Source organism: Hippoglossus hippoglossus, chromosome 10 (assembly GCF_009819705.1).
Source record: "Hippoglossus hippoglossus isolate fHipHip1 chromosome 10, fHipHip1.pri, whole genome shotgun sequence".
In the NCBI taxonomy this organism is placed as follows: Eukaryota; Metazoa; Chordata; class Actinopteri; order Pleuronectiformes; family Pleuronectidae; genus Hippoglossus; species Hippoglossus hippoglossus.
The window spans coordinates 16,608,835-16,634,064 of record NC_047160.1 but is presented as its reverse complement, the minus strand read 5'-3'; the positions used below and the strand labels follow the sequence as shown (position 1 = coordinate 16,634,064).

The 25,230-nt window shown below is 44.0% G+C and overlaps 1 protein-coding gene and 1 long non-coding RNA gene across 3 annotated transcripts in view; one reads left to right on the top strand and one right to left on the bottom strand.

Annotated features, from left to right (window-relative positions):
• The window catches only part of ndst1a (N-deacetylase/N-sulfotransferase (heparan glucosaminyl) 1a), a 42,212-nt gene that overhangs the window by 8,590 nt on the left and 8,392 nt on the right, over nt 1-25,230 (top strand). For both annotated transcript variants that reach the window (XM_034597533.1, XM_034597532.1), the window contains 4 exons: nt 19,955-20,978; nt 22,537-23,019; nt 23,766-23,853; nt 24,200-24,354. In XM_034597533.1, the coding sequence (XP_034453424.1) occupies nt 20,433-20,978; nt 22,537-23,019; nt 23,766-23,853; nt 24,200-24,354 (1,272 nt within the window). In that variant the 5' untranslated portion in view covers nt 19,955-20,432. The remainder of the gene's footprint in view (nt 1-19,954; nt 20,979-22,536; nt 23,020-23,765; nt 23,854-24,199; nt 24,355-25,230) is intronic.
• On the bottom strand, nt 1,448-25,183 carry LOC117768995. The gene is made up of 4 exons (XR_004615134.1): nt 24,712-25,183; nt 8,701-8,705; nt 5,807-5,813; nt 1,448-1,458 (listed from the first exon to the last, which is right to left on the bottom strand). It is a non-coding gene; the product is annotated as an uncharacterized LOC117768995 (long non-coding RNA).

The following is a 25,230-nucleotide window of genomic DNA, read 5'->3' as shown; positions in this document are numbered from 1 at the left end:
CTGCTCTCTTGTTTTCCACTTTGCGTGCTTTCTTCTCTGCTCCGTATGTGTCTATTTAGTGGCAGATTTCTCATCTCGCTTGTTTTTTTTCTTCTCGTCTTACATACTTTTGAACTTGCTAGTCGAGCTATCAGCAAATGATCAGCTGAGGTTCTTTGAGCAAAACATCTCAATTAGCCGAACATTTGTTGTGTTCTTCTTTGTGTCTTTCAGTCTTAAAATCTCTACTTTTGTCTTTTGCAATTAATTGCCGCATTTTTCAGTCATGCGGTGGAGCTGCATGCCAGGCTGTTGTACCAGCTTCTTTCATCCACATCTGAATCGCAGCCTCTTGCTTGATTCATGTGATTGACAGGCCTGGTTAGCATGGGGGTGTGAGATGCTAGTAAGCATGTTGTTTACCCTGCCTGCCTGACAGTCCTTTACGAGCCTACAGATGTTTCCAGAAAGCTGTAAATATCTGCTGTGTGCTCTAATATCAGTTGACAGCTTCTCCGATCGTAAGGATATCCCTGTCTTCCTGTCTGTGTCAATTCTTCTCGCAGCGAAGCAGAGTTTTCCCTGCGAGGGAACCTTTTTTAGGTGGTCTGAAGGTATAAATGAAAACATCACACGGGGAGCAAGCAACAACAACTTTTGATGTTTGATCCAGATATTTTCGACACCATCATAGTACATGGCAGGACTTGATGTTGCTGGTGTGGCATCTCGCTGTTGCTTTAAGAAACAAACTTTATATAAAGTCTGTCATTTTCATAGTGATCCAGTTAGTATTTATTTTGGAACATAAACATTACAGGTATCTTTAGGGCTGGACAATAAAACAATATCAATAATTATGTCAATACAGTTTTCATTATTAGCAATATAACAGGTTCAATACTTACATTGTTGTATTGCTTGAATGCATTATGCCCAGTGAGGAGTTAAAACACATAATTACTATAGCTCAGATTTGTAAAATGTTTGACTGTTCTCTCACATTTTCTGCTAATAACGAAGAGTTTAAAACCACAACCTTCACTCAGAAGCAGAAATCAGTCTTTAAATGTTAAAAATGATCAATGACATTTATCATGATAATTATCAATATCGGCTAATATACATTTTTTTAATCTTGAAATAATTGTTGCCCATATCATCCAGGGTTCAACGAGTCCAGAATTTTTTAACACCACAATTAATAACTTTAACTGTAAAGTTTTACAAAATTGTACGGTCAGCAACCCGAAGGGGATGTTTTCAGAAATGTCCAATTAACAGTTTAAAATCCTGAATATACTCTTCCTGGTAAAACAGAAACGTTTTACAATTTAAAAAGCTGGAACTAGCAAATCTGCAAGTTTGACAATTTTCCTTGAAATATGCTTTGAAATTCAATAATCAATCAACTCATTATTCAAGCTGCTAATACACTGATGTAAACAAAACACCATCACTGAATATTAACAGGTCAGGCTGCGTTGCTGTTCAGTGTAGTTTATGTCTTGTTAATGAATGAGTTATGGAAGGTTCCACTTCAGTGTTTGAGTTTTAATGATGAGGCTGCTATTCTCCGGTTTGGATTTACATGACAAATTGTGCCTTTTTAATTAATGACATCGTTAGTGCAACTGGCCATGTTTTTGTAATATATCATGTTGATCATGGTGGAACATTGTCCATCTGTTTAGTAGATTTTCGATTCTGAGCCTCATATGTAATTTTGAAGATTAACCTGCCAAAAAAATATTCCATGAAATGACAAACACTCACTGTTCTTCGAGAAATGTATTCTTGGCACAAATAAGCTGTTTGTTAAACAGCATGAGGACCATGGGGGATTGTGGGTTTTTCTTAGTTTGTGTGTCAGAGCTGAGTTGTGTTCACGGATTAAAATAATTTGCAGTTGTTCTTGTAACAAAAGAGGAAATGGTAGTCACTGTAATGGTCGCAGAAGTTCACTTGCTCACTGACACTGCACTGGGTGGTGACTTGGCTGATGGGAACTAATAGAAAGCCCCAAGATTGACTGAAAGAATGAAAAATCGTCGCCAGAAAATGCAACGTTTTAAAGCACAGAGCATCTGGAAACAATTTGAAACAATGGGTTGTCTTCAGCAGACTCCATGTTAAACTGTATGGATGCCTCTCTCTCCTGACTTTCTTAAGCACTGGCCTCTTGAGGTGACTTGTGGAGAACATTGTTGACATGGAATGATCAACGTGGAGTTCTTCGGTATGATATTCACCTAAAACTCTATATGGACCCTCAAGCTGCTATCAGACATGCTCTGAAATCTGTTCATTTTACCAATGTTTGTCGGAGGAGCCGTATGTGAAAACGAGTAAAATGTCAGAAAAATGTCCAGAGAAGCTCCTGCGAGTGAGGGCGCGTGTTGATGACGTTGCTAACATGAGATTCGAGAGCTTTTGGCAATGCCTCTTTCGATGTCCTGTAAACAAAAACACTTATTTCCGCAGCGGAATTAATACATCAGGTCCTGCCTCCTGTATGTTCTACCCAGACACCACCCCTTGCGTGAATGTCTCCGACATGTTCCCATTGTTGTGACTCGTCTGACTTGTACAATCCTGCTGTGTTCTTCGTATATAAAAGACAAAGTTCATGTCTGAAAATAGCCTGAGTCAAAAGCAAGTTTTTTTTCATAGACTGTCAGGCCTAAACCTCATATCCTCATTCCACTGGTATCAGCTATGGGTAGCTTTTTACCCAATGATGTTGGGATTTTACTGAATGGCTAATCTAATCACTTGGGTTCAGTGCAAAGGTCTATCCCTGATCTGAAACATCCATACACCCCTACAAAGGTTATCAGTACTTTGCAAAATTTGATGAAAATGGATGAGCTATTATCACCATAGACACACAAACCTACCATTTTATTTAAACCATGGAGTAGGTTTTTCATAATTGGCAGTCATCCTGACCAGGTCCAAGCCAAGTGAAACAGGAGTCTGACCTAAATTGAGCTTGGCCTTTGAGTTCCTTTTTATAATGTCCACTTCCAACAATAATCCTGGCCATATTGTATTATCTAGAACAACGTCTAACCACATCCCATGGCAACACTCTAGGTTGCCATGTACACCTGCTGAGCGCCGCCCCAACCTGCAGACGCCGAAGCCTGTCTGTCTGTGTGCCCCTATGAAGACGGGGCGAGAAGTGGCAACGTTCCTCACATTTCACTCTTCACCTAATTGTGTTGATGTGGAGGTTGATATTAGTGTAGTGGTGGTTAATCTTCCCAGTGCGAGGAAATGGCGGAGTCATCAAGGGACACGACAGCTAATTAGACCTGTGTATGCTTCCATGTGTGAGGGGAGCGCTGGGGGCGAAGCGAGAGGGAGCGGGACGTAATGTGCCAAAAAAAAAGAAAGAAAGAAAATTGCTTTCTTTTAATTGAGTGAACGGATTGTGAAAGTTACTTCAAAAACATCAATACAAGGCCTATTCTTTGAATGTCGCGCTGCTTAATGACAACATCCACTTCCTTGTAAGAGACAACTGGGGGAAAACCTCAACCTTCATTACTGCCTGACATTTTACACACACTCTCACAAATCACCATCTGGGAGAGTCTGAAATTAAAGTAATTTAAGTTGCACACATAGCAAATGGCCTACTGATACAATAATGCTGTTTTTGACTTCATACTCCCCTGAGGAAAGCTGTTAGTAGGTTTGACTGATTAGAGCCTGAAGCCACTGGCTCTCAATTAGACTGTAGACAAAGCTTCAACCCTCGCTGCTGGAAAATCAGAAGTAATGAATTAGTGATAAAGGTTTTAAAGACAACACCATTAGAGGGAGGGGGCGGACGGGAGGAGGTGGACTGCTTTTACCTTGCAATTTGCCGAGTAAGTCAAGGTCTAAAGGAATACAAATGAAATGCTTTTGATTTCTTTTTCATTTTTGTTCCTTTACTCCTCTTCTTCTTGTCTGTCTCCCTCTGGCTACTGGTGACAGAAATATTAACCTCATCTCCACGGCGGTATCCTCGTGTGACCCGCAGAGTCGTCTCTTGCGACGAGTGGTCAAACTGTTCTGCCGCTCAGGGTCTCGAGCCTCACTGGAGCTCGTAATGCATTATGACTCCATCGCTCAGGGGCGGGTAGATCAAATAATATATTAAGATTATGTTGCGCGCTGTCACACGCCACTTGGGTTAAGAAGTACTATGCCAGCAGAAATTTCTGCAGAGTCACCCTCTGGGAGTTTTTTTTTTTTTTTTTTTTTAAAGACTGCCCGAGGCCGTGTTTGATTTTGTGTTAGATTCTGACCTATTGCCAAAGATGTCCACACAGCGCTCCTCCCCTGTATTGACAGGCATAAGCACACATTGCCCAACACCCTGCCTGCCTGCGTCCATCTCTGTTCGTTGAGAGGGCTCACTGCTGTCACCTGAGGGATACGCTGTGTGCTCGGGTTATGCAGGGCAGATACAGATCCTCCGTTGGTTCAGCTGTTGTGGCCTGTGCAGACGGGGTGGGCACAGCATGTCTCCGTCTCTGTTATTGGAGGAGTCATAAAGCTGGGCAAGATGTTTACTCTTTGCAAGGAGCTTGTAATGCCTTCGTAAATCTCAAGTCAGAATCATGGTGGTCCTTTAGCCGGGGCAATATTATTTAACCTTGTTTGAATCCATATGCGTTGCTTATTGGTCAATAAACAGCCATTCCAATCCATTCCATTCTAACATGGGCCTCCGCTAAACAGTCCCAACTTTAACCTCTTGTTTTTCAAAGACGCTGGTTGGTGGTCATGGTTTCGTTGGAAGCAGTGGTTTATCTGAGGTCAGCTCATATGTGCTGCTGACGACTGGGTGCCTTTTTTGCTTCCCACTAATCAGCATCTAGACATTTGGGTTTTTCTGACCAAAAACTACTAAACAAAATAGTTTTTTTGCCCACCAACATCAGACATAAGCAACAAGTGAATATTTCCGAGGAGTCGCAGTGATCTAATTCATTCTGTACATAAACAAACTGTATAACAACTTAGTTTAACAAGCAGAATGGATTTAAGGGATGGGACCTACAAATGATTTTAAGAATTTTAAATAGCAAATATAACCTCTTAATTTTTTACCTTTTTTATTATAATGAAACAAAAGGTCAAACTGCAATTGGATACATTATTACAAAATCATTGGATCATCTTTGTTGCCTCTGAGCTTCTTCCCTTGTCTCACAGGCCTCATAAGCTGCTTTCAAAGATTTTCCAGTTTTTTCTTGAGGGGCTGTATGTGAGAATGCAAAGTCTGATTCAGTTGCTCTGGACATATTTCATAACATTTCCTGCCAGCCTTCTTGTAGAATGTCTAGAGAATATTTATGTGAGAACACAGCTGGACAATATCCAGAAAATTCGCAGCGAGCAAGTGGGTTGACGTTTGATGTTGATGGCGTTTTTAGCACGCGGCAGATGTGAAACAAACCAGGATAGATTAGAGCTGCCATATACGTAGAAGATGGCGTTTTAAGATGTCAACTTGGAAAGAGGAGATTGGATAGATTTTGACGGTAAGTGCCAACGCTGGTTTCAATGAGCTATAGGCCAAAACGTATGATTTCCTGCCACCCTTCGCCTGAATGTTCCGGACATTCTCCAGTTGTTGTGACCGTTTCTGACCTGGAAGTTCTCCTGCTGCATTCTTCATATAAGCAAAAACAAACACAGAAAAATGTCAAAACCCAATTTTCCTGACACATTTTACATCTGGAAGCAGTGTCATGGTACGAGAAGTGAGATTTTTAAGTGGAATCAAACCTCTCTTTGACCTGAAAGCTATGTTCTCAACAACCTCAGCACTCTCTAACATGCCTCCATTATTTTAGGAAAACACCCCTTCCTTTGTTGCTGATGCTACAAGTGCATGTCGGTGTGACTGCAACAGAAATCTTAACTGTGACACCTGGATAATGACCATCATGCTCTCTCTCTCTCTCTCTCTCTCTCTCTCTCTCTCTCTCTCTCTCTCTCTCTCTCTCTCTCTCTCTCTCTCTCTCTCTCTGCCATCCCTTCACCTTCAGGAGTCTCACCCATTCACTTGATGCAATGGTGACATCACCCCTTGCATAATGGCATCCAGCCTTCTTCTTTTGCTCTCATCAGCTCCTTGCTCAAATTAGATGAGGGTGATTTCAATAAAGTTACTGTCATCCTCACTCCATTAGTTATATTAACACTCGGATTCCTCCCCTGGAGTCATCTATCTATCCGCCTTTCACCGGAGGGGAGGGGGGGGGGCAATCCTCTTCTTTCATGGATCTGTGTAACCTAGTTACTGAGGCCCAGCAGGCAAGGCCAATCAATTAATGAACAAAGGAGCCCGCTCACTGAGCGGCGGCGTGAGTCTAGGACTATAAACAGGGTGCTCCCAAAAACATGGTCACTGTCAGTTGAGTGCTCATCGGATGGATGTTGTTTTGATTTGTTATTGTGCACATGTGTTTATTTGAGCACTGTTGAGTACAGAAGAGTACAAAGCTGCTGTATACAGATGTTACCTGTTGGAGCTCACAACCCGTCAATATATATGTATGCATGTCTCAGATTGACAGCGAGGAGTGTAAGAAAGGGATGGATTTTGAACTTTTTTGATAGAAAAGCACAAAAAGCCTTTTCGTCTCACTATTATATTTCATCATATTTGAGATAAATGGACTGTGGCATTTTCTCCACTGTGCTGCGAAAAAGCCCAGAAATAAAACATTTCAGATATTGTTTGAAAACCTCTGCTCCTCGCAGACAAAATGTGGAGGTGAGCTCACAAATTATGTATGTAGCCAAAGGTTAAACATCCACATTTAGTGGTTCTGATCGGCCTCCCCTGGCAACCGGCAGATTTGGATGGACAGCCCTCCGCTTATGTCAACTGCTCTCTCACTGTCTTTCACCAACTTCTCATCCTTCTCTTTTCTCAAGACCTCTTTTTATCCCACTGAGTCCCCGCCCTCCCTTCCCCCCCATGTTACCTTTTTTCCCACATCTCTCAGGTCCACCCCTCATTCTCTCCGGTTTTTCTTCTCTCCGGTCTTGCTGCCTCGCTGCCTCTCTGTCATCCCCCTTTTCCCTAATCTGGCTTTTCGTCCCCAGCATTCCCCTCCCCGGAGTTTCCAGCTCTGTCTCCCAGTGTGTGAGATCAGGGAGCAGGCTGTTGTAACAAGCTGTTGAATAATGTAAGCACAGGGCTATAGGCCAGAGTTTCAGTTAACCCTCTGATCTCTGATCACATAGTGGGTGAGGCGGACACATCATAAATGACAGCTCGACAGCAGTGGAAAGCAGCCTGAAGGCCTTTTTTTTTTTTTTGCTTCTGCCTTCTTCTAACCCTCACCCAAAGGCTAAAGTTCTCCCATCCGGTTTCAGTGTCATGGCTTTTGTCAGCAGGAAACATAGTGAGTGTCCCTCGTCTTTGTTATTCTAACATTGATGTATAATTAAAGGGTTAGAAAAGGCGATGCTGAATAATTGATACTGGAGCAAAGATGTCATGGCATCCTGAACCTTATCGTACGCAGTATTTTCAGATTAAAGATTCATCAGTTTGCTTTCTTTCTAGTTGTCTGGTTCAGTCTGCGCTGGCTCATTGTGGCACCATGCTCTCCTCTGAGAAGCTATAATCATACCTCACCTCTGCGTATACTGATAATGTCAAAACACAAGCCCTTGATCTGTGGAATAGTCGTAATAAATCCTCAGCAGCCGTCAAGTTGTATGTGTCTGTTACCAATTTGTATCAATTAAGGACTGATTCAGGCCTTTCCAGTGACCAAGAAAGCGTAGCCAGCACAAAGGTCTCATTAACCCTTTGTGATCAATGCAGTCTCGCCTTTCCCTGAGTGCCTCTAGTTACCTTTAGAGACTCATATCCTGAGGCAAGGGTGTATTGATTTGCCACACTGATTGGAAGCTGGAGCTGCTGGGGATGTTTTGGTATGAGTGAGGAGCGGTTCTTCATGGCTGGATCAGCTTACTACATCCTGCCCCCCTACTTCCTTCAGCACACCTGTTACAGCTAGCAGGAGATAAAACACACCACCAATCTCCGTGTGTGTGTGTGTGTGTGAGAGAGGGACAGAGAGAGGGAACACGAGTGCTTGTGACTGAGCAAATGGCTGTGAGGCGTATCAAATGAGAAATGTGTTGCATAGGGTTTATGGTGCCGGCACGTGCCTGAACCACACTGGCTTTGGCAGCTGCTGGTTATGGACGGGTGGCAGGAAGCAGATTTTAGATTTTACGTGGGTAAAACAAACCACGTCTCAGAGTCCGTGACACGCATGACCACAAATATACATGAGAAGTTGAGGTTTGTGTGTATTTCAGTTTGTGTGTATTTCAGTTTGTGTGTAGGATGCTGCATAGTGGCATGCATGCAGCTCAATGGAGGTTTGACCCTGTGGACAGTCTTCAGCTACCCCCTTCTGTAAACGTGTGTGTGAGTGTGTGTGGTGTCACGGTGGGATGCACAGCAGCTGTAGAGGCGGCAGTGAAGAGGGGAAATGGGAAGAGCCAGCACAGTAGACAGCAGCCTGATAGACCTGTCAGCTTCGTGACACCTGCACATGCCTCACCCTCTGGTCCAGGATGACAACAGAGGAGGGGAAAGCAGCTCGGCTATAAGAAAAATTCAGGGGCTTGTAGGCAAGGGGCCGAAATAGACCGAGTCTGGAGCAATGGCAGAGCGAAGACTAAAGCTGTGAAAGGGATAACGGCGAGCTATGGCAGAGCCGTGTTTATTCTCGGGAACATGAGGTGACTAAGGGAGAGCAGGTAGCAGTACACACCATAAGAAGTGTACACCATTCTTTGTTTTAGCACTTTAAACCACAATGGATTGAATAAAGTAGTTAGAATCCAAATCATTAGATAACGATGCATTTATCTCAACTCAATATCGCTTTCAAGGCATTATTTCCAAAGTGGTCATTAAAACCTGAGTCTAACTCTTTTTTTCCAAAGAGTTTCAAAAGGGTAGCATAGTAGTTTCTGCTTTCATTGTAGTTTTTCGAATGTGTCGGGATGTTGTGAGATGCACATGAGTGGGGTTGAAGTGACGTGAGTGAAACACTCGGCACCTTCCTTCGGCTGCTTCCTTTTAAGGTGGTTTAATAGATTTACTATGTCAGAATTATTGTTGACAGTTCACTCTTTAAGAATGATCTGACTCCCTTGCTACAACTTTTACAATGTTCTTGGACCAAATCTCAAAAGACTCTGAGACTCTCTAGTGTGATAAACTCTTACAATACAATTGGGGACATGTTTTTGAAGAGTTATGGCTTCCATTATTTTCTTGCTTGGAGAACTTGAGATGGTCATTTTGGGAATTGAGACAATATTTGGCCTTGTCCCTTTTATGAATTGAAGTTCACCTTGACGGACATCATACATTTTCAAACTGTCACGCTGTTGTTTTGTTGTTGTTGTGCTTTTTTAAAATATATTGTGCATTTTGTATGTGCGATGTGACTCCGTAGCCGAACCACAGCTACACAACCGACAGCGAGCCTTTTCTTGGCACCAGCTCCTGATCTGCCGTGCTGCTATAGCTCTCTCTCCAAATATTGTTTTTAAATGTATAACTAATGAAAGCAGCTATTATAGAGACCCATGATGTAATGTTGCCAATAAACACAGCCATGTAAAAGACGATCAATCTGTTGGTTTGTGAACGCAGCATCTAGCCACAAGAAAAGCACATAAGATGTCACTATCTCCCAACTCTGGACGTCTTCAAGATCAATCATTGTTTTAATATCCAAAAATCCAAAAACTACGCCATTAAAATATTGGACTAACAATATTGATTGAAGTAATTATCATCTTCAAGTTGATATTTATTCGTAGCTTGAGTCTGGCACTGAAAAAAGGCTTATACCTATGGGGCAGGTCTGTAATGGCACATATAGACCTACTACTAAACTGTACAGGCAGTGTGAAGCCTCATAAACCGCAAGTTTGACGTCCTTATGTTAATTCATTGTTGTGTTTGGGGTATTTCTGTGCAGCTTTCATTCTATCTGTGGACTCAAGGTCTCACTTAGTCTTTTAAGTCTCACTTTTCCATCAAACTACAGCAGGTCTTCTCATTGTTTTTGCTGCATTCATTTTACAATCTTCCTCGTCTTGTCAAAAAGTCAATATTTTGGTCTCCTCGCAATAAAAATCTGCCTTGTTTCAGACTCTGCCACATGCCTCCAGACAAACACTAGCTGAGAGGTCATGTCAGTGTTTTTTTTTAACTGTGGCTTTTTCTTTGCCAGTGACAGTGACTGGTTAATCACCAAGGCAACTGTTGTTGAACACTGTCTTCCCATCTCTTAGCCATGAAACCCTGCAGAGTCTCAACAGACCCTTTTGGTGGCCTTCGCACTGGTGTACTCGGAGCAGAGATGGTCAGTTTTTGAAGACGGCTTTTCCACAGCTGTGATACACAGATTTAGACATTCCTAATGGCTGACCTCACTGTACAACAAGGCATAGTTCAGTGTCTGTTTCCCTAGTATAATAGGGTTGTTGTATCATCCAGATATGGGTGTGTTTTAATACACATTTAATAATAGGTGTGTACTTAATTCGTTTTCACATTCTAATGACATTGTAATGACGTGCCAAGAAAGAACATTTTAGGGTGGATCTGGACAAAAGGGTGTGTCCAGTCACTTTGTTCTCTTTAACATTGTGAGATAGGGCTTTTTAAAAAATATTTTCACCAATTTCCCATTAAATAAATCATGTATCTTAAAGGCACCCTTGGAGGACTGATATCTATGAGTGTGTGCAATTTGGTGCAGCTTGATTGAATTTAAAGGCACTGTCCTTAGTGACTGCCATTCCAGTTGATGATGAATTTGTGGATTTTCTTTTTCATCTTCAGTTAAACTAATGCCATAACACGGAAAAAGAGACAGTCCAAGGCGGCTAAATGCTGTCATTTGGGAAAACTGTATTTAACGCAGGTTGACTCTGGTAGTGTTGACTGAAAGCAGAAAGTACAAGAGAGCATAGAAAAGTCGGAGCTGAGCCTCAGTTGAATAAAAAACAACCAAAAATCCACAGGAGTTGTAATAGGATTCATGACTGGGGCTGCAGTTGGGAGTGTAATTATTGTTATTGCAATGAGACAATCATGAGGCTGGGTATTTCTCTGCAGTTGGGAGTTTTCACGCATTTAGTGCCTGCAATTACCTCGATGGGGGCATGTGTCAAGTGTGTACTGTTTGTTTATGTAAAACATACTGTACACAGCCCTTTAAACAAATTTCCACTTCCACCCATTTATCTGTTGTTCCTGATTGCACTTTGAAAAGCGAGCTGATGATCATCAGTGCGTTTTCATGCAGGAGGAAAAATCGTATCTGTTTGATCTCGCAGGCAAAAATATGGGCAGCAAAACAGAATCTCATCTCTTGTGTCAGCTATTCTTCTGCACCGTGATTTTCCCATGGGGACGCATTTCTGCTGCGCGAATCACGGTCGGATCAGTGTGGGCTGTTTCTTATCTGGACATGAAAGAAGGGAAGATGGAGGAGGAGGAGGAGGAGGTGGCTGAGGAAGAGAGGTAGGGGCTCCTCTGGCAACGATAATACCTGAAATTCACTGGGCGGCCTCTTGAATCTAGTTCATCATCATTTCATGAGCAGGAATTATACTTATCCCTATTACGGCCCAGGTTACATCCTCTGCTCGGCTGTTTTCCCTCAGCCTCTCACGCACTGATTGAGTAAATTGGACAGTTGAATTGTTTATGTGTGTGCTACAGCCCATGTTACAGCATGCCTGGGGTTTTATCATTTGTTTTGATCGTCTTCTTTTATTCATCTGCGGTCATCATGAGCATTGTTGTCGTTTGATAGCATCTCTGGTTCACGTCAGGTCAGCAAATCTGTTATTGCTGCCCCGCCGCAGGTGTAACAGTCTTAATAAAACTGTTGTGCTTAAGTCAGAGTTTCCGTGGATTGGTTCTCTGCGCTGAATAGGCAGTTGATTTGATCGGCAGACTCAGCAGCCTGAAATGAAACCACACTGACAACTGCTGTTATCTCTACTTGCCTCCCCCACTTAGAACCCTCCCCCCGAACCTTCACGTTCACTCACACAGACACGAAGAGTGCAGCTTTCACCTCTGACTGATGTATGTTGTCTGTATAAGGGGAGACCCATTACGAATTCTCAGTCCCATCGGAGACATTGTGCTGCCCGCCATGCTCCCTTGTCCTTCAGCCGCGTCCTGAGATGACGGTAGATAAACAAAGGGAACAAACAGTCACTCCCCGCAGCATTGATCTGGCTCCCTCACCCCTCCCTGCTCTCGCCAACAACGCCACATTGATTCCACCTACACTCAATTTATATGAAAGCCCCTCTGCCCCACCTCCCCTCTCCACCAGGACTGACAAAAGTGATAAATGACCAACCCCTTCCTCCCTCTGCCGCCACCTCCCTGCACCCTGCGTTGGCTGTCCGAGACACTACAAGCCTATTTCTCCTTTCACAAACCCAATAGAGTGAGCTCCCCCTTTTTCATGGAAGTGTATGTTTTAATTTTTAGCAGGGAGGAAGTAGAGTGCAGAGGGGTGGGGGGTGGAGTAATTCATTGCTTTTAGGTCCTTCCTATAATTTCCACACATAAACATGTCACTGGTGTAATTTCAACACCACAGGACATCCATATGCATGATGTCAAACCATCGAAAGAGACGAATGAAGGCAATAATTATTTATTTCAGTGACACATTAACTGGGGTGGCTGCTGGCTAAAAGTCTGCATTGTCACTCAGAGGAAAGCATGTGCAGAGGCATCAAAGTGGGGTCAATTGTTTCTTTTTGTCCTCGGCCGATGCAGTCCATCCGCTCCATATGTGTGTGATTACTTTGTCAAGCGTGGAATCGCATGAATTGAGTTGAAGTTTAAACAGATGCTACATGTGAATATGAGAATCTGTACACGATTGACAACATGTAGGGGCCAGAAGCCTTCTGGTTTCTGTTTCTAGTTTGACCAATCACGTTTGAGCAGGCTTTGGTTGCCCGCAGGCGGAGAGCAAAAGAGGCGGAACACAACAAATTGAAATGCATCGCCTCTTTAATTTATCTGCATTCATATGCAGATAGGTGTTGATGTCGATTAGTCAAAATGTCATCTGGATTGAAAAAACGCCTACAAAAAGTATCCTCATGTTTGTATTCTGTGCAGAGAAACAGACGACTCACAGCGATTGTAAGACAGAGTCTTGGCCTTGATATCCACTGTTTACACCGGAAGCCCTAACTATTGGCCGTACCCTCCACAGACGCTAATTGGTGATCGAATGGTAGCCGATGGGCTCCGAGATAGATTCGTAGGTGTCACCTCTGCTTGTTTGGATCTGTCCTCACGTGTGAATAATGACTCATCTTCACGGAGTTTCAGCTCACTGCAGTGTTTTCTATCTGTGTCGTCCTTGACTACCTGCACAACTGCTAATAAATGGCTGCAGTTTACAAATGATGTTTTCCATGTTCTCAACTGTTTTTTTTATTGTACAGATCCAGTGTCCCCATGCTTGTAAATGGGGCACAGTGTGTCTATAAATAGATTTACTGTGGTAGTGAGCTGCTGGTTGTTAGGGGTTTATGTGTATATATGTTTGTGTGCGGTTCTTTTTATGTGCTGTATGGAGGTGGCTGTGGCTATTGATGATGGTTTCTCTCTGGCCACTCTTCTCTTCAGCCCAGGGGGGTAATACCATTGAGGAAAGTCTCCATTTCACATCTTAGCTCTCTACCATTCCCTAACGACCTGTCCTTGCTTAGTCTCCACCCCGCCACATCCACATTTTTCCCAGTGGCTCCCACAGCTCATCCACTCTGCTTCTCCCACTGTGAGGTAATCCATTTTGCACTACCTTACACTCTCAGATCCCTCCTGTCCCTATAGCTCCTGCTCGAGAGCCCAGATCTGAAGAGGACGGGAGGTTTGGGAGTCTTATCTAAGATGAAAAAGACTCGCAGAGTGCCATGTATATTTTATTCTCTGCCCTCTGTTTTTATTCATCTTGGTCCTAATCATCCCCACATTATATGAATGAATGATTGCACCATTATTCCTGTGCCAGCTCAGCTTATCCTCGTGGATGATGATATCTGTGATGATGGGATCTGACATGATCCCTCTAATGGAAGTCTAAAGGTGGGATCTTGCTCTGTCTGCTGGAGAATGTACAGAGATGCCCCACTTCTCTCCCGATTGTCTTTGAACACACTTTTGCGGTCTTCCGTTCTATTGATAATTGCTCTTTGGGAAAAGATTGCACTCCTTTGTCTGGATTTGAAGATGATTCTGCCTCTTTGTCCCATTAGTGTCTCGGCGAATAACATTGCAATCATTTTAATTATGACAGCGCTGGGATCGAGGTCTTCAAGTAGGGCCTTGAGATGTAATTGGAGGGGCACGGGCGAACTGAGGAAAGGCATTTTTCTTCTGTGAAATTGCCTCAGTCTTGGGGACAGTAAATTGAGGTACTGAAAAATGATGTGATAATTCAGCCGCATGGTTTGGTAGAGGAAATGGTCTGAAAGTCACTTTCTAGAGAATTAGAAGGCAAAACTATATTCGCCTCCCGAGTCCTCTGTCCTTCATGCAGTGGCATGAAATGAATTGATGAGACAGAGAGAGAGGGAAGTGTCGGTGTAAATGTTTGCAGCTAAAATGAAACTGCCTGCTTGAGCATTCAGATTTGCTGAAGGGTGGGAGGCAGGAGCCGTAGTGAGGATACGCCGCCACACGTTCCACACTATTTCACGGCCTGAGCCTTTAATCACAACAAGCACAATGAACGTATGAAATGGAATTTAAATTTCAGATTGATTGATTCTATATTGATGACTGCCAGGGCTGGCTTAAGCAACAACAAAAAAAAAAGGAAAATAAAGCAACCTCTTAAAGAAGCCGAGTTCTTGCTCCTCTCATGTGCCTGTTTCTTGCTTTAAATGTGCTTCAAAAGAAATATGAAAAATTTGCTTTTTGAAGTTTAATCTCTCACAAGAGAGGGTAGGAGGCTGAATGCAAATGCAGAAATTTGCTTTAGCTTTGCTTCTTACTGCTTATGGTGGAGAATTCTAACACAGTGGCTCTTGTAGCCGTCGACAGCAGCCCTCAACCCCTCAAACTGTGGAGTTTGTCGCCTTGGGTTTTAGTGAAGGCCTCTAAATGAACAACACATGCACCATAAAAATAAGAGTAGGAGTGAAGATTCATAGCATTTGACACCTCTCTTAAAATAATGCTCGGTCCTCGCCTCCTCTCATTCTATTGTGTCTTGTTTCTTAATCCCCTCAAGGCATCGCACACAGTAACAGAGCTGGCATAAGCACATTTGGTACTGTTTGCAGTGTCGAGATTAACAGGATTACAGATTAGGGATTACACTGGCGTCATTCCTACCCATTTAACCTTGACCCCTGCACCCCGCTGGAACGATTCAAACGGTCAGCCCGAACCTGTGTGTTTGTGAGACCTGAGTGTTTGCACAAAAGATCAAGTCATATTTGTTCAGGAATAAACACAAACAAAGCGTGTGTGCTTTTTTTTGTAGTGAGATCGTTTGGATTGTAGATCTTCTAATGAGTCTCTCGGGTCTGTGTCCGCTGTGATCAAGCCACTTTGGTGCAAGCGCATCAATACACAGACAAAGGCAGAAAAGTGACAGTAGCAGTAACAACAGTAGCCTTTTGATGAGTGGATTACCCGTTCTCCCTCTTTTTCCTTCTGCATGTTCTCCATGCCTCTGAACACGATGCAACTTCAGCGTTTCCATGGAGAACGTGCGGTTGCCAAGGCCTGTGGAGATTGAACACAGAGGGTCGTCGTTTTATTTCTGTCAGTCAGCGGCGAGGGGACGGATCGGGCAGCAGGGCAACAGGGGGGAGAAGGGGGAAGAGCCGGGACCCGAGGGGCTCAGAGGGTCCAGCTCTACTTTACAAGTTTATTTGTCGAAGGGATCACCTACAGCTAGTCAGACTCTGGCCTGACAGTGTTAATGTACTGGCTCTCCTCAAAAGCCCTGGGGCACTTAGTCTTATTCACACTTTAAAAAGAAGTGTCATGGAGGGAGGGGGACTGAGGAGGGGGACAGAGGAGACGGGACGTGCGAAGCTACATATGGACAACCTTAGCGGTGTTTATCTAGAGAGTTGTTACAGCTGAGGAGCAGGCTCCGTCCTCCTGTTCCTCATCGCCTCTCATTAATCTAGCAGTATGGTCTTGGCCTGCTTCCCATGATGTAGAGCGAGCAGGTTTAGAGTGACCACCCACCATGAGGAAATGCATTTGTCCGTCCTCTCGGCCGTCACCTGCTATTGTTTACTCCGCCACCGCCATTCAGCTGCTATAAAATCAGGAGGTATATATTTTAATTGATGTTTTCAAAGCTGCAAGATTAATGATCGCCCTTGGGGCTGAGTTTCTCGCTTATTTCTCCCACCAATCAGTTTTTTTCTGTTGAGTATCATCTTGTCCTTTTCCTCTGCCTTTGTCTCCATTTCCACTTAATATTTTTGAATATCTCCTTTTTTTTTTTGCTTTGCATTTGCTATTTTCTCTTATCGGCCGATCTGCCAGCTCCATTTAGGGAGACTTATAATCCACGTGTGCAATTACAGCGCTCATATTCAGTCTGAGCTCCTTCCATCATTGGGAATGAAAAGGTTGGCTATCCGATTCACATTAGTCTCCATCTGCCTCTCCTTTATGCATGACTTAAAACACTGATTCTCGTTGGCAGACTGAAACGTGGGTCTCAGGCTCTGCACACCTTTTGGCTGCTCTTTACCTTATGACTATGTCTGCTGGATATACCTTGTATGAGCTTCTGCTGAACATGAAATATTCATGTTCCCGTTTCTTCCTCCTCTGCATTTTTGCATCTATTATTTTGGAGAGGAGGAGGACGGAGGAGCATTTGTGGTTGTATCTCGACTTCTAAGGTATATACATGGCACATAAAGTAGAAGATGCATTAGGTTGTATAGAAGAGCAGACATTTGAGATCCATTAGCCATTATTCAGTTCAGTCTGTGCTATATCCTTATCTCCATTATAGTCTAATGTATTATAGTCTCTAGCCAGCCTGATCTCCCTGCTTCACACTTTAGGCCTTGGGCTCTTAGTGTCAGCTCCTCTCTTGCTCCCCACACTCTGGCCAGCATCACACATCTCCCCCTCCCCTCGTTCCTTCAGTTGTCGCTCTCTGCATCACAGACTGAAGGTCAACATTTGGAGGACGTCATCACTGCTGCAAATTGGGCAAGAAACGAGCCTTTCTGTGTCCCTGCTGTGTTTGTGTTGTCTCGCCATTTAATCTGCTCCCGAGCCATGTCAGCAGTGTTTTTAAAAGTCAAGGCAGAGCGCAATGTCTTTCTGCAGACGTCGGCCATATCTTCATTCTGATTAATCATTAAGAACCTAAACACATTCTTTCTTGAATGTTGGGGCTTAGATAGAAAATAGATCAATGATTCTTTAGGTGTTGCTATCTAACCCGTATGAGAAAGAAATATGAGGCTTGATATTTTACAGTTTAACCATAAGCTTTATTATAAATAAGTATAAATAACATGAGAGCAGAGATACAACCAAATATATAAAAGTTAAATTAAGAAAATCAACATATTTCTGTGCAATAAATATTAACATAAATCCACATCTTTCCTGCATTGTTCATTCTGTAAAATAAACGTTTTTCATATTGGTGCATATCGGCAAACAAAAACTCATAATGATATGGCTGAAAGGCTCATATTGGCCAATTCCTATCGGCCAACTGGTAAATCATCAGGTTCTAAATAAAACTAAACTGAAAATTAATCAACAACCTTGATACTTGACTATTTTTTTCGTCACTTGTCAAGGAACTTTTCCAAACAGCATCTCATATGTAATCAGTAGCTGCTCTTTTCTCTTTTTACCATTGGTTAGTTGGATGTTTGTATATGCAGCCCATGTATAATATAGGCTTTGGGAACATATGATGGATGGTTGTCCATACATATTACAAACTGAACCGATAAATAACCATTCAATTAAATAGCTAGCAGATTAATCAGTGATGAAAATAATAAGTTGCATCTATAGATTGTGCTAAAAGTTATTAGATGACAGAACTAATGAGTTATTGCCTCAGACTTTATAACTAGAATTTGTTGAAGATAAACTTCATCAATGGAAAGTTTTGATTGATTTATTTTAAGCGGAAACATATGCTCTGGGCCCAGGTGACCTGAAATAACAGTTGAGCCTGTAATGTTGAAAGTTTATTCCCTTCGTCTTCTTCTCTGCTTCACTGTTTGGAGCAGCGGTCACTTCCTGTGGCTAATCATACGCTGATATGCCGTGGCACGAACCCCGGCTCCCTCCGAAATGAACAAACAAGGTACCGGGGGATCTTTAAGCGACCAGGGCTGTTGGTTTTTAGTCGGCTCCACTGCGATACATTCTCTGAACGCCCACTGTTTCTTTCACGGCCTCGCTTTACATTAGACTCTGCCTCCCTGCGAAGAGGAGACTTGGACACGACTCAGAGAAAAAGGAGTGAGAGTTTCTTCTGCTGCACTGGCAAGCAGATTTAAGGCGTCCTGTTGAGCTTGGCTGGAAGGCCAAGAGGGGGCAGAGATGTTCGGCAGAAGGCTGACCTCGATCACATTAAAGGGACACTATGGGAGTTCGATTTTTGTTCCATGTAGCCCTGTGTGCACGTGAATGATAACTTCAACGATCAAGGGATTATCTTTATGGAATTCTCTCGGAAAAAATGTATGGTATGATTTCCTATCAAGCTGTGTAAAATCAATAATGTATTGATCGTAATGCCGTCAGATGAATGATCGTTGCCCATAGGATTTGCTACGCTGAGCACAGTATGGCCACTCTTGTATTTTTAATGATAGTCACCTTTAATCAAACCCTGGTTTATAGTGAAACTAATAAACCCTTTGATGACATTATCAAATCCATTTTATGTCTGATTTGTGTCTGAAGAGTCTTTATGGGCTTGGTGGTCACCGTTTAATGTGTCTGGGTTGAGAGGGTTGTGACTCTGCTCTAATGTGGTATCTAGGGTTTTATAAAAGGGTGTGTGTATGTTTGTGTGCGTGTGTGTTTGTGTAGGCAGAGTATTTCTATGCAACGGTAGTGTGTGCTTGGTCTCATTCTCTCCACCAGGCCTCTAAATGGAGAAATGATGTTTTTGTAAGTGACTAGCTCGCACTGTTCTCATGCTGCATCTTGTACTTTTCACACTCTGCTTAATGAAGACTGACTAAAGGGTCTGAATATTACCACAGGTCTGCAGAGAGGGGTTTAAGAGTGTATATAGAGTGTGATAAGGGGAAGGGGGGGGGTATTCTCCCGGAGTGAAGGACCCTTATTGTTGCCAGGTCTGTCTGTCACTGTCACCCACTCCTCTGCTCTTGGATCATTTCCCTCCCATCAGCTTGTTTTTCTCCCGTCTCCTGCCTTCCATTTGGGTCTCGATGCTGTGAGGATTTTAGGGAAATGGAAGACGAGTGTCCCCAAGGGTGATGGCTTCACCACTGGACTGAATTGGGAATTGGTTTGCCCTAAGGCTTTGTTGTCACTCACACTCTGCTTATTGATTGTGTGGAGGCTGCATGAGTGGGTGATTTATATTTTCTTTCTGTGTGTGTGTGTGTGTGTATGTGTGTTTACAGGGGTTAGGTGTTTGCATGTAGGGGGGATATTGGCAGCTCTTACTTTGTGTAGGTGAAAGCAAGGTCTACTTTGGAGTGAACTTTTGGAGCATTGGCACTGTCAGCATACACACATCTCCCACACGCTGCTCAACCTGCAAAACAAAAGAAAGCAATATGTTGTTTGTTCTATAGAAGCTGATGCCGTGCTTTTCATATTTTAAAATTATTTGCTTCTGTCTCGCTGTTTTTCTAGGTCAAGAGCTTCGATCCTGAGGAAATGGTGCTGCTGAGATGACCTGCGTGACCTCACTTTCCTCCCGAGATCATTCTCCAATCAAAAGACTGCAGCAAAATCTAGTCGGCACATGGTTGGCAGGTTCGCATGATGGACAGGTGATGGAGTCTTCCATCATCTTTCTGCACTAGTGACTCGGCCTGCCAAACCTCCCTCTGAGGCATCAGTGTGTACCAGTGGTCCAAGGCCCCCCATTTCTCTGCCATGGTGACATAAGAAGCGCTGCAATATGAGGGAGAGCCAACGTGAGACCGTCTCATTTCTTTCTCCAGTAGCTGCTGCAGCTGCTACCTTAACGCCATTTGTATTTTGCTCCATAACAAGACTCACTTTGTTGTGAATAATCGCTGCTCGCTGTTTTCTACGCACACCGAGAGAGACTGCCCCCAAGGCGTGTTGCTGGGCCGGTGGGGCGGAGCGGTGTGGGTGCGAGACGATGCTGGGATGCGTGACACGCCTCCGTCGGCTGGTCCGTCTCCTCCCCCTGCAGACCTCCCTCCTCCTCCTCTTCCTCTTCTGCACCGTCAGCGTCTGCATCTCTGCCTACTTCCTCTATGGCGTCAAGCGAGAGCTGGAGCCATCGGGAGGGGGCGTGTCCGGAGCCGAAGGTGCGTCCGCCGACTCCGATGACCCGAGGGTCACACCGTCCAGACTGCTGCCTCTCCAGGGCATTTCGGGGGGCCCCGGGGTGGATCCCGGAGGGGCCAGGACAGATCCTGTGGTTCTGGTGTTTGTGGAAAGCCAGTATTCTCAACTGGGTCAGGAGATTGTGGCCATTCTGGAGTCTGGCCGGTTCAGGTACCGGACTGAGATCTCTCCCGGTAAAGGGGACATGCCCACGTTGACAGACAAAGAGCGAGGACGTTTCACACTGGTGATTTATGAGAACATCCTCAAGTATGTCAACTTGGACGCCTGGAACCGAGAGCTGCTGGACAAATACTGCGTGGAATATGGAGTGGGCATCATTGGCTTCTTCAAGGTTAGGACAACAGCACACTCCCTCTGCCTCCCTCCCTCCCTCCCTCCCTCCCTCCCTCCCTCCTTCCTCCCTCTCCTCCTTCCTCCCTCTCCCTCCTCCCTCCTCCCTCCTCTCACTCACACCTTCTGCCCTGTCCATCTGGCTGCACAGTCTCTAAGGAGATGGGATTCACAGGACCTGCCTCAATCCCACTGCACTATTTTTCTTATTTTCAATCTGTCTTGTTTTTCTGTATTCTGTAGTCTGGCCTCCTTCACTCTTTTCGCCCAGTCTCTTGTTTCTCGTTTCTTGTTTTCTCTCCCTTTTTGTTTTATTTGCTCTGTATATTCACTCCTCTCTCCTTCTCTCTCTTTCTCTATCAGTAATCCTTAGCTGAGCCTGTTTGCCCAAGGCCACTTTTCAGGTCTTATGGTTTTAATCACCATCTCTGAGCCCTAGAAAGAATATAGAGAGAGATATGGAGGCATAGATGGTGGTGCAGAGATGTTACGCAGTGTAGGTGAAGGTCAGGAAAGCCTGGTGGGATTTACCATCTATTGGGAGAGGAGGAAGCAGAGCGAGGGCGTACATCCCAATAACCTGGACTCACCACACAGCTCTGTTTCTGAACAAACTGTTTGCAGTGGAGCTGGAGCGATATAGAGTTCAGTTTATTAGGTACACCCACCTAAGACGAATGCATTCTGATACAAATTCTACCATTGTGAAGATTATTCCATTTAGTTTTTGTTGAAACTAAAGAGAGATGGTGATTCAACTGTATGGTCATTTAATCTGTGTTGTCTGGTGTTTCAATTACTTATATTTTATGTATCATTATTTTTTATATAAAATTGGGATAAACTAGAAACAAACAACAAATGGTACAACATGCAGAGAACATATAGAACGTTATTTATTTTCCTATTTGTTGGAAATATTGGATTTTCATAACATATACAACAATGGCAGCTGTGGGACCTAAAGCAATGAGGAAAGAAAGATGAAGTTCAAATAAAAGAATGTATTCTTTTACTATATCAATGTTTTTTTTGTATATTGTTGTGTGCCTCAGAAATCCAGTATGGTTGGTCTCCGCAATGCACAAATATCAGCAGCCACAGTGTGGACACCACCCAGTGCATATCAGTGTTAACTTAATGATGCTGTCACCAACGCCCACACGCACAGTGGTGAAATTTTAAGTAATGCAGAAGTGAAAGAGCAAGAGACGGTGGGATTTGTATATCCTCGGTTGTAGTGGTGTGAGAGAGACAGAGAGAATGACAAATGTAGGAGGGAAAATTTCAATGAATAATCACCGAACCCACCGTCTTTGAATCTTAGAGGACACGGCAGGAGGTGATTCATTTTGACTGCAATCTCGGAGCATAGCAGATTGAGCTTAGCAGGTAGAAGCTGCCTCATGCCTTCACATCTGAGTAGGCCTGACATTCCTTATTTCACACATGATTGGAGAAATTGGGGGAATTATATCTTATACGTTTCTGTCTTCATCACTCTGGTGTATGATCAATTTGTGTGATTTCTCTCTTGTTTCTGTCTCTCTGCTGATCAGGCCAATGAAAACAGTCTGCTCAGTGCACAACTGAAAGGCTTCCCCCTCTTTCTACACTCTAACTTGGGTCTGAAGGACTGCACGGTCAACCCCAAGTCCCCTCTGCTCTTTATAACTCGATCTGGGCAGCCCCTGCCAGGTCCTCTCCCAGGGGATGACTGGACCGTTTTCCAGTCCAACCACTCAACATACGAGCCCGTGCTGCTGGCCAAGACCCAATCGGCCGAGAGCATTGCGTCGATGGGGCAGAACGCCGCGCTGCTCCCATCTGTGGTGCAGGACCTGGGGCTCCACGATGGCATCCAGAGGGTCCTGTTCGGTAACAACTTGGTCTTCTGGCTGCACAAGCTGGTGTTTGTGGATGCTGTTGCTTTTCTGACAGGGAAGCGGCTCTCGCTGTCCCTGGAGCGCTACATGCTGGTGGATATAGATGACATCTTTGTGGGCAAAGAGGGCACACGCATGAAGGTGCCTGATGTAAAGGTGAGTTTGTGAGTGAGCTGCTTCTGTTTTGAATCGTTAAGAAAGTTATCTGAACAGGAACTGAACCCACTTATGTATTCATCAACCAGTGTTTTCAACAGCCCTTAGCAGAAAAATAAGAAGTGCCTCACACATTGCATGTGCTATCCTCTGCCAGTCATAAAGAAACCCCCTTCTTCTTGCTCCTCTTCTCCTTTTGAATGCGTTCATCCCAGTAGGCCGCTCAAAGCTGACAGGCCCCACTGCTCACACTGTCACAGAAGTTCCAGAGCAATGAATATTTCAGGGGCTCAGACGCATACAAAGAATGTTGAAAAGTTCCTTGCTTGTGTCCCCTCAGAGCAAAACAGACCCCCCTCGCATGTGGTGGCAGAGGGTGTAAGAAATACTTATGGAAGAAGCATCAAGGCCTCCTCACTCGCAACAGCAACAGCTTTTAGGAACAAATCACACCCTGACAAGACGCAGAGAGTGAGAGGGTGTGTGCTGGGAGTATTATCCAGTGCGGAGATCAAATGAAACAAACACCCAAATCAGAAGAGAGCAAAATATCAAACAGAATGGAGGAGCGCAGTGAAGCAACTGGGAGTGGATGTTGGATGTTTACTGAAAGAAACTTGCAGAATGAAATATGTATGTGGGCATGCGTGTGCCTGCGTGTTCTCGCCTCCTCATTAATGCAACCGTGCACTAGTGCGAGCGCACACCATGGAATGACCCACTGCTCTTTTCTCCCACTGTTTCAGGCCCTGCTGGAGACACAGAGGGAGCTGCGCACCCATGTGCCCAACTTCACCTTCAATCTGGGCTTCTCAGGGAAATTCTTTCACGCTGGTAAGATGTGGCCTCTGAAGAGAACCTTTACTGCTGTTAGCTCAAGCGGAAATAAATAAGAGCGTGCACTAAACTTAAAGAGATTTAAGAACACTTCTGACACTGTAGAGTTTGGATTCATGATAGATTAATATCTCTACTCCTTTTCTTCTACTTTGTGTCATCCCCCACACTCCTCCCTTCCATATCTGAACTTTTTCTTTGACTTTCATTGCCTCCCTTTTTATCATCACTGACTCATTTTCACCTTTTTGATTCTCCTTTATCTGACCATTTTTATCTCTTCACTCCCTCGTCTCTTTTTCTATCTCCTTCCTCCTTTCCCGTGTGACTGTCCACCCTCTAGGCTCTGATGAGGAGGACCTGGGAGACGACCTGCTGCTTTCCTATGTGAAGGAGTTTTGGTGGTTTCCTCACATGTGGAGCCACATGCAGCCACATCTATTCCACAACCAGTCGGTGTTGGCCGAGCAGATGTTGCTCAACAAGAAATTTGCTATGGTGAGTCAGGGGGGGTGAGGGGTCAGATCACAGCTCTGGGGGAGGACCGTGAGCTTTTTGTTTTTTTATGCTATTGTTCAGTCTCAGGCAAGCAGCACAGTGGAACTGGTTACTTTGCTGAGGAGTTGGAGATGTGTTTTCTATCGCCTGCAGCTCTTCATCACCGTGGCTGCTGCTTCCTGTTCAATTACTCATTTGCACTATTTAAAAATGATCCTCAAACAAAAAACACTGCAGAAAATGACTTGTTTCATTAGTTAAAATTATTTTTGATTAACGATCCGTGTCAGCCCAAATTGTGGCGACAAGTGCAGTGCATTTCCTGAGCCAGATTCACAATAAAGGCCAGTTGATGACGCGGCAAACAGGTTTGTATCAATAAAATAACATAGGATTACATCCTGTATCATTTTTCATCTGATTTCCTCATACTTATGTCGGCAGTGTGAATCCAGCACGGGCATGATGGAATCTGCCACTGCTGTTAAAACCTGTTATCTATCTTATAATTCGGGAAATCTCTGTCTGTCTGAATGTCATATCTCGAGAACCGTTCATCTTATCGGCTTCACACCTGACTTGTGTATTGTTAAGGGCCTGAGGAAGTGCAGTGTCGAATTTTGCACGATAAGTTCATGTTCATGTTAGTAAACTTTGAATAAACAGGCGACCAGCGCTCTGTGGCAGCGGTGGCTGGGACTCATCACTGTGAGTGACATTGACGATCACAACAACAGCGTGTTCATGACAACTGATTCTCCAGTTCAGGGTTCTTTGTACTGAGTCTGCTTCATTGGACTTTGAATAAACAGTCGAGCAGCTCTTTGTGCAGCAGCTGTGGTGCAGCTTCAGAGTTCTGTGGACCTTGGAGTCTTT